The 9405-nt window shown below is 52.2% G+C and overlaps 1 protein-coding gene across 1 annotated transcript; it reads left to right on the forward strand.

Moving 5' to 3' along the window:
• Positions 1-3557: 3557 nt before the first annotated feature.
• LOC126159899 (uncharacterized) lies at positions 3558-4652 on the forward strand. Its single transcript, XM_049916704.1, has one exon. It carries the CDS (start codon positions 3558-3560, stop codon positions 4650-4652), a length of 1095 nt encoding a protein of 364 aa, XP_049772661.1.
• The last annotated feature ends 4753 nt before the right edge of the window (positions 4653-9405 follow it).

Genomic DNA, 9405 nt, shown 5'->3' on the forward strand with positions numbered 1-9405 from the left:
CTGTCCTCTCAAGCTGAGCTGTCCTCTCAAGTTGAGCTGTCCTCGCAAGCTGTGCTGTCCTTGCAAGCCGTGCTGTCCTCGCAAGCCGTGTTGTCCTCGCAAGCCGTGCTGTCCTCGCAAGCCGTGCTGTCCTTGGAAGCAGTGCTGTCCTCGCGAGCCGTGCTGTCCTCGCGAGCCGTGCTTTCCTCACAAGCTGTGCTGTCCTCGCAAGCTGTGCATTCCTCGGATGCCGTGCTGTCCTCGCAAGCCGTGGTGTCCTCGCAAGTTGTGCTGTCATCTAAAGTTGAGCTGACCTCTCAAGTTGAGCTGTCCTCTCAAGTCGTACTGTCCTATCTAGTTGAGCTGTCCTCTCTAGTTGAGCTGTCCTCTGAAGTTGAGCTGTCCTCTGAAGTTGAGCTGTCCTCTCAAGTTGAGCTGTCCTTGCAAGACATGCTGTCCTCGCAAGCCGTGCTGTCCTCGCAAGACGTGCTGTCCTCGCAAGCCGTACTGTCCTCGCAAGCCGTGCTGTCCTCGCAAGCCGTGTTGTCCTCGCAAGCCGTGCTGTCCTCGCAAGCCGTGCTGTCCTTGGAAGCAGTGCTGTCCTCGCGAGCCGTGCTGTCCTCGCAAGCCATGCTGTCCTCGCAAGCCGTGCTGTCCTTGCAGGCCGTGCTGTTCTTGCAAGCTGTGCTGTCCTCGTAAGCCGTGCTGTCCTCGCAAGCCGTGCTGTCCTCGCAAGCTGTGCTGTCCTCGCAAGCTTTGCTGTCCTCGCAAGTTGTGCTTTCCTCTCAAGTAGTGCTGTGCTCTCAAGTTGAGCTTTCCTCTCTAGTTGAGCTGTCCTCTCTAGTTGAGCTGTCCTCTCTAGTTGAGCTGTGCTCTCAAGTTGAGCTGTCCTCTCAAGTTGAGCTCTCCTCTCAAGTTGAGCTGTCCTCTCAAGTTAAGCTGTCCTCTCAGGTTGAGCTGTCCTCTCAAGTTGAGCTGTCCTCTCAAGTTGAGCTGTCCTCTCAAGTTGTGCTGACCTTTCAAGTTGTGCCATCCTCTAAAGTTGAGCTGTCCTCTCAAGTTGAGCTGTCCTCTCAAGTTGAGCTGTCCTCTCAAGTTGAGCTGTCCTCTCTAGTTGAGCAGTCCTCTCAAGTTGAGCTGTACCCTCAAGTTGATCTGTCCTCTCAAGTTGATCTGTCCTCTCAAGTTGAGCTGTCCTCTCAAGTTGAGCTGTCCTCTCTAGTTGAGCTGTCCTCTCTAGTTGAGCTGTCCTCTCAGGTTGAGCTGTCCTCTCAAGTTGAGCTGTCCTCTCAAGTTGGGCTGTCCTCTCAAGTTGAGCTGTCCTCTCAAGTTGAGCTGCCCTCTCAAGTTGAGCTGTCCTCTCAAGTTGTGCTGTCCTCTCAGGTTGTGCTGTCCTCTCAAGTTGAGCTGTCCTCTCAAGTTGAGCTGTCCTCTCAAGTTGATCTGCCCTCTCAAGTTGAGCTATCCTCGCAAACTGTGACGTCATCGCAAGCTGTGCCGTCCTCGCAAGCTGTGCCGTCCTCGCAAGCTGTGCTGTCCTCGCAAGCTGTGCTGTCCTCGCAAGCTGTACTGTCCTCGCAAGCTGTGCTCTCATCGCAAGCCTTGCTGTCCTCGCAAGCCGTGCTGTCCTCGCAAGCCGTACTGTCCTCGCCAGCCGTGCTGTCTTCGCAAGCTTTGCTGTCGTCGCATGTTGTGCTTTCCTCTCAAGTAGTGCTGTCCTCTCAAGTTGGGCTGTCCTCTCAAGTTGGGCTGTCCTCACAAGTTGAGCTGTCCTCTCAAGTTGAGCTGCCCTCTCAAGTTGAGCTGTCCTCTCAAGTTGTGCTGTCCTCTCAGGTTGTGCTGTCCTCTCAAGTTGAGATGTTCTCTCAAGTTGAGCTGTCCTCTCAAGTTGAGCTGTCATCTCTATTTGAGCTGTCCTCTCAAGTTGAGCTGTCCTCTCAAGTTGAGCTGTCCTCTCAAGTTGAGCTGTCCTCTCAAGTTGAGCTGTCCTCTCAAGTTGAGCTGTCCTCTCAAGTTGAGCTGTCCTCTCAAGCTGAGCTGTCCTCGCAAGCTGTGCTGTCCTCGCAAGCTGTGCTGTCCTCGCAAGCTGTGCTGTCCTCACAAGCTGTGCTGTCCTCGCAAGCTGTGCTGTCCTCGCAAGCTGTGCTGTTCTCGGAAGCTGTGCTGTCGTTGCAACCTCTGCTGCCCTCGCAACCTGCGCTGTCCTCGCAAGCCGTTCTCTCCTCACAAGCCGTGCTGTCCTCGGATGCCGTGCTGTCCTCACAAGCCGTGCTGCCCTCGCAAGTTATGCTGTCGTCTCTAGTTGAGCTGTCCTCTGCAGTTGAGCTGTCCTCTCAATTTGAGCTGTCCTCTCAAGTTGAGCTGTCCTCTCAAGTTGAGCTGTCCTTCAAGTTGAGATGTCCTCTCAAGTTGAGCTGTCCTCTCTAGATGGGCTGTCCTCTCTAGATGAGTTGTCCTCCCAAGTTGAGCTGTCCACTCAAGTTGAGCTGTCCTCTCAAGTTGAGCTGTCCTCTCAAGTTGAGCTGTCCTCTCAGGTTGAGGCGTCCTCTCAAGTTGAGCTATCCTCTCAAGCTGAGCTGTCCTCTCAAGCTGAGCTGTCCTCTCAAGTTGAGCTGTCCTCGCAAGCTGTGCTGTCCTTGCAAGCCGTGCTGTCCTCGCAAGCCGTGTTGTCCTCGCAAGCCGTGCTGTCCTCGCAAGCCGTGCTGTCCTTGGAAGCAGTGCTGTCCTCGCGAGCCGTGCTGTCCTCGCGAGCCGTGCTTTCCTCACAAGCTGTGCTGTCCTCGCAAGCTGTGCATTCCTCGGATGCCGTGCTGTCCTCGCAAGCCGTGGTGTCCTCGCAAGTTGTGCTGTCATCTAAAGTTGAGCTGACCTCTCAAGTTGAGCTGTCCTCTCAAGTCGTACTGTCCTATCTAGTTGAGCTGTCCTCTCTAGTTGAGCTGTCCTCTGAAGTTGAGCTGTCCTCTGAAGTTGAGCTGTCCTCTCAAGTTGAGCTGTCCTTGCAAGACATGCTGTCCTCGCAAGCCGTGCTGTCCTCGCAAGACGTGCTGTCCTCGCAAGCCGTACTGTCCTCGCAAGCCGTGCTGTCCTCGCAAGCCGTGCTGTCCTCGCAAGCCGTGCTGTCCTCGCAAGCCTTTCTGTCCTCAGAAGCCATGCTGTCCTCGCAAGTCGTGCTGTCCTCGCAAGTTGTGCTGTCCTCTCAAGTTGAGCTGTCCTCTCAAGTTGAACAGTCCTCTCAAGTTCAGCTGTCCTCTCAAGTAGAACTGTCCTCTCAAGTTGAGCTGTCCTCTCAAGTTGAGCTGTCCTCTCAAGTTGTGCTGTCCTCTCAAGTTGAGCTGTCCTCTCAAGTTGAACTGTCCTTGAAGTTCAGCTGTCCTTCAAGTTGAGCTGTCGTCTCAAGTTGCGCTGTCCTCTCTAGATGAGCTGTCCTCTCTAGATGAGCTGTCCTCTCAAGTTGAGCTGTTCTCTCTAGTTGAGCTGTCCTCTAAAGTTGAGCTGTCCTCTCAAGTTGAGCTGTCCTCTCAAGTTGAGCTGTCCCTCAAGTTGAGCTGTCCTCTCAAGTTGAGCTGTCCTCGCAAGACATGCTGTCCTCGCAAGACGTGCTGTCCTCGCAAGCCGTGCTGTCCTCACAAGCTGTGCTATCCTCGCAAGTTGTGCTGTCCTCACAAGCCGTGCTGTCCTCGCAAGCTGTGCTGTCCTCAGAAGCAGTGCTGTCCTCGGAAGCTGTGCTGTCCTCGCAAGCTGTGCTGTCCTCGCAACCTGTGCTGTCCTCGCAACCTGTGCTGTCCTCGCAAGCTGTGCTGTCCTCGCAAGCTGTGCTGTCCTCGCAAGCTGTGCTGTCCTCGCAAGCTGTGCTGTCCTCGCAAGCTGTGCTGTCCTCGCAAGCTGTGCTGTACTCGCAAGCTGTGCTGTCCTCGCAAGCTGTGCTGTCCTCGCAAGCTGTGCTGTCCTCGCAAGCTGTGCTGTCTTCGCAACCTGTGCTGTCCTTGCAAGCTGTGCTGTCCTCGCAAGCCGTGCTGTCCTCGCAAGCTTTGCTGTCCTCGCAAGCTGTGCTGTCCTCGCAAGCTTTGCTGTCCTTGCAAGTTGTGCTTTCCTCTCAAGTAGTGGTGTCCTCTCAAGTTGTGCTGTCCTCTCAAGTTGTGCTGTCCTCTCAAGTTGACCTGTCCTCTCAAGTTGAGCTGTCCTCTCAAGTTGAGCTGTCCTCTCATGTTGAGCTGTCCACTCAAGTTGAGCTGTCCTCTCAAGTTGAGCTGTCCTCTCAAGTTGAGCTGTCCTCCCAAGTTGAGCTGTCCTCTCAAGTAGAGCTGTCCTCGCAAGCTGTGCTGTCCTCGCAAGCTGTGCTGTCCTCGCAAGCTATGCTGTCCTCGCAAGCTGTGCTGTCCTCGCAAGCTGTGCTGTCCTCGCAAGCTGTGCTGTCCTCGCAAGCTGTGCTGTCCTCGCAAGCCGTGCTATCCTCGCAAGCCGTGCTATCCTCGCAAGCCGTGCTGTCCGCGCAAGCCGTGCTGTTTTCGCAAGCTTTGCAGTCCTCGCAAGCTGTGCTGTCCTCGCAAGCTGTGCTGTCCTCGCAAGCTGTGCTGTCGTCTCAAGTTGAGCTGCCCTCTCAAGTTGAGCTTTCCTCTCAAGTTGAGCTGTCCTCTCAAGTTGAGCTGTCCTCTCAAGTTGAGCTGTCAAGTTGAGCTGTCCTCTCAAATTGAGCTGTCCTCTCAAGTTGAGCTGTCCTCTCGAATTGAGCTGTCCTCGCAAGCTGTGCTGTCCTTGCAAGCTCTGCTGTCCTTGCAAGCTGTGCTGTCCTCGCAAGCTGTGCTGTCCTCGCAAGCCGTGCTGTCCTCGCAAGCCGTGCTCTCCTCACAAGCTGTACTGTCCTCGCAAGCCGTGCTGTTCTCGCAAGCCGTGCTGTCCTCGCAAGCCGTGCATTCCTCGCAAGCCGTGCTGTCCTCGCAAGCCGTGCTGTCCTCGCAAGCCGTGCTGTCCTCGCAAGCCGCGCTGTCCTCGCAAGCCGTGCTGACCTCGGAAGCCGTTCTGTCCTCAGAAGCCGTGCTGTCCTTGCAAGCCGTGCTGTCCTCACAAGTTGTGCTGTCCTCGCAAGTTGTGCTGTCCTCACAAGTTGTGCTGTCCTCCCAAGTTGAGCTGTCCTCTCAAGTTGAGCTGTCCGCTCAAGTTGTGCTGTCCCCTCAAGGTCAGCTGATTTTGTAAGTCATGCTGCTTTTACAAGGTGTGCTGCGTATGCAAGTCGTGCTGTGTTGCCATGACATGCTGTCTTGGCAAGACATGCTGTCTTCGCAAGGTGTGCCATCTTTGCAAGTCGTGCTGTCTACACAAGGTGTGCTATCTTCACACGGTGTACAGCCTTTGGAAATCGTACTGTCTTTGCTGTCTTGGAAAGACGGCAGGCAGCACACACTGTTAAGGCAATATGCACTATAAAACAAGCACACAATGGAATGGCAGCACAAGCTGCAAAGGCAGCACATGCTGCAATGGCTGCATATGCTACAAAGGCTGCGTATGCTACAAAGACTGCACACCATGTAAAGGGTGCAAACGCTGCAACAGCAGCACATGCTGCAATGGCAGCACACACTACAAAGGCAGCACATGCTACAAAGGCGGCACACAATACTAGGCAGCACACACTGCAAAGGCAGCCCATGCTGAAAAAGGCAGCACAAACTGAAAATTCAGCACATATCGGAAAGGCGTCACACAATGGCAAGGTACTGCACACTGAAACCCAGCATGCACTGGGAAGCAAGCATACAATGAAATAACAACACACTGTAAAGTGTCACAATGTGGATAGGCAGCACACACTGAAAGGCCGGAAACACCAGAAAAGCAGAAGACAAAGGAAAGGCACCATGCATGGCAAAGGCAGCCTGCACTTTAAATGCAGCACACGCTGCAAAGGTAGTAGGCACTGCAAAGAAAACATGCACTGCAAAGGCAGCACACACTGCAAAGGCAGCAGGCCCTGCAAACACTGCACATGCTGCGAAGCACATGATGATAAGGCAGCACCTGGTGCAATGGCAGTACACACTGCATAGCCAGCACTCGCTGAAAAGGCAGCATACATTGGGAATTCAGCAAATGCTGCAAAGGCAGCATGCACCTCCCTCTATAACAGCACATGCCTCTATAGCCACACTCGCTGCTATGGCAGCATGTGGTCCTATGGCAGCACATGTGGTAATGTCAGCATGCGCTACATTGGCAGGATATGCAGGAAAGGTAGCACATGCTGGAAAGGTAATACACACTGCAAAGGCAGCACATGCTTGCACATACATCGGAAAGCAATACACACTTGAAAGGCCGCACACACAGCAAATCACACACACTGGGAAGGCAGCTCACCATGGAAAGGCAGCATACTCTGGAAAGCCAGCATACCCCAGAAAGGCAGCACACCCTGGAAAGGCAGCACAACCTGGAAGGGCAGCACACCCTGGAAGGGCAACACACCCTAGAAAGGCAGCACACCCTGGATATGCATCACAACCTGGATATGCAGCACACACTATAAAGGCAACACACTTTGGATATGCAACACACACTATAAAGGCAGCAGACACTGGAATGCATCACAAACTGGACAGGCAGCACTCACTGGAGATGCAGCACACACTGGAAAGGCAGCACTCAATGGAAATGCATCACAAACTGGATAGGCAGCAGTCACTAGAAAAGCGGTGCACACTAGAAATCCACACACAATGGTAGGCAGCACAAATTGGAAAGGAGCACATGCTGCAACGGCAGAACACGCTGCAATAGCAGCACACACTGCTGTGGCAGCAGCACGCTGCAATGGCAGAACATACTGCCATGACAGCACATGTTGCAAAGGTAGCACATATTAGAAAGGCAACACACATTGGAAAGTCACCTCATATTTTAAAGACAGCACACATTGGGAAGGCAGCACATATTGGGAAGGCAGCACACATCGGAAAGGAAGCACACATTTAATATGCAGCAACACTGGAGAAGCACACATAGTGGAAAGCACCACGCTGGAGTCCGCAGCTCGTGGTCGTGCGGTAGCGTTCTCATTTCCCACGCTCGGGTTCGATTCCTGGCGGGGTCAGGGATTTTCTCTGCCTCGTGATGACTGGGTGTTGTGTGCTGTCCTTAGGTTAGTTAGGTTTAAGTAGTTCTAAGTTCTAGGGGCTGATGACCATAGATGTTAAGTCCCATAGTGCTCAGAGCCATTTTGAACCACACTGGAAAGGCACCACACACTAGAAAGGCACCACGTACTGAAAAGGCATCACACACTGGTAAGGCTGCAGTCGCAGCGTGTGCTGCCTCACATTGTGTGTGGTTTTCAAGTGATGTGGCTCCGCAGTGTGTTCTGCGTTTCCAGTGAGTGTTGCCTATCCAGTTTGTGATGCCTTACCAATGTCTGCGCCTTTCCACTGTGTTCTTCCTTTCCAGTATATGCTGCTTTTCCAGTTTGTGCTGCCTTTCCAGTGTGTTTCAGGCTTCTCAATGTGTGCTGCCTTTGCAGCATGTGCTGCCTTTGCAGCATGTGCTTCCTTTGCTGCATGTGCCTCTTTGCAGTCTGTGCTGCATTTGAACATGTGTTGCATTTTCATTGTGTGCCGCCTTTGCAGCATGTGCTGCTTTTGCAGGGTATGCAGCCTTGACAAGGTGTGCATCCTTCATAAAATTTGTAGTATTTGCAATGCTTGCAGTGATTTCAAGGTGTGCAGCATTCGCAATCTGTGCAGCTTTCACAAGGTATGCTGCCTTAGCAAAGTGTGCTATGTTCACAATGTGTGCTGCCTTTGCAATGTTTGCAGCCTTCACAAGTGATTCTGTCTTCGCAATGTGGTTCAAATGGCTCTGAGCACTATGGGACTTAACATCTGAGGTCATCAGTCACCTAGAACTTCGAACTACTGAAACCTAACCAACCTAAGGACATCACACACATCCATGCCCGAGGCAGGATTCGAACCAGCGACCATAGCAGTTGCGCAGGTCCTGACTGAAGCGCCTAGAACCTGTCGGCCACCGCGGCCGGCTTATTCACAATGTGTGCTGCCTTCATACGGTATGCTGCATTTATACAGTGTACTGGCTTCACAAGGTGTGCTGCCTTCACAAGTTGGCCCTCCTTCACAATATGTACTGCCTTTGCAGTGTCTTATTTCTTCACATGGTCTTCTTCCTTTGCATGCTGTGCTACCTTCGCAAGGTTTGCTACTTTCGAAAGGTTGACTGCCTTCACCAGATATGCAGCTTCCGCAAGGTAACCTTGCAAAGGCAGCACATATTGTGAAGGCAACACACCTAGCTAATGCAGCATTTCTTGTGAAGCAGCACTCCTTGAGAAGCCAGCACATCTTGTGAAGGTAGCACATCTTCTGATAGTAGAGGCAGAAAATCTAGCATAGGCTGCACACCTTGCGAAGGCTACACACTGTGTCAAGTCAGAACAGCTTGCAAAGGCAGCACACCTCACGAAAATAGCACACCTTGCGAAGACACGACAGAATGCAATGGCAGAAAATCTTGCAAAGGAGAACACCTTGCAAAGAACAACTGCCTTGCAAAGGCAGCACACCTTGTGGAGGCTGCACACATTGCAAATGCAGGACACCTTGCAAAGACAGCACATTTCCTAAATACAGCCCTCCTCCAAAGGACAGCACATATCCCAAAGGCAGCACACCTTCTGGAGACAGTTTACTTTCGTGCATATTGTCCACAAACTGAGGAAAGAAATATAGGATGTGAAGTTACCTTCCCATTCCTGCATATTTTTTGCGGGAACGGTCGCAGCATTCGGCATCTGGCAGTAGGTGTGCAGGGTTGAGGTTCCGTCATGACTTCTGGTGTGGTGGGCGCCCTGTCGCTCCACATCAGCTGTGCACGCGAGTGCAGCGTGCTCAGTGCAGCTGCTGCGCCACACTTCTGTGTGCAGCACGTTGGCCTCTGTTCCACAGGTGTAGCCTGTACGAGCGACCTTCCAAGCAGTTAATAATTAATGTAAACGCAGCCATGTCGCTGTTTTATGCTCTACGTGTTAATTTAATGGTACTCTTGTCTTACGTTTTATAATTCAATAGAAGAGTTCCTATTAGGAGATTGACCTCTTGGACGTAGAACGCCTTTCATATCTTCTGCCAAAATGATATTACCTTAATGAAATTTGAAGAGAGGGACAATTTTGTAATTAAAGGAACTCTGCTCCTTTACGTCGTTTACTGCTACCAGGTGGAACATATATATTAAATAGCCAGGTGTTGTAAACAGTACAAGCTACAACTGTATTACATGTGAGTTTTCAACGTGATCCATTATTATGCCCTCTTTCGCGAGTATCACGGTCTCTAATTCATCTCCAGTTCCAGCATTAATTACAGCGCTATATCCCAATACATCATGTAGTGCAGTATCCTTTACTTCTGTAACTAG

Source organism: Schistocerca cancellata, unplaced genomic scaffold (assembly GCF_023864275.1).
Source record: "Schistocerca cancellata isolate TAMUIC-IGC-003103 unplaced genomic scaffold, iqSchCanc2.1 HiC_scaffold_1150, whole genome shotgun sequence".
NCBI lineage: Eukaryota > Metazoa > Arthropoda > Insecta > Orthoptera > Acrididae > Schistocerca > Schistocerca cancellata.

Bases quoted from the DNA above. Each gene is read 5' to 3' on its own strand.
- LOC126159899 (XM_049916704.1), top strand. From the start codon at position 3,558: ATGCTGTCCTCGCAAGACGTGCTGTCCTCGCAAGCCGTGCTGTCCTCA.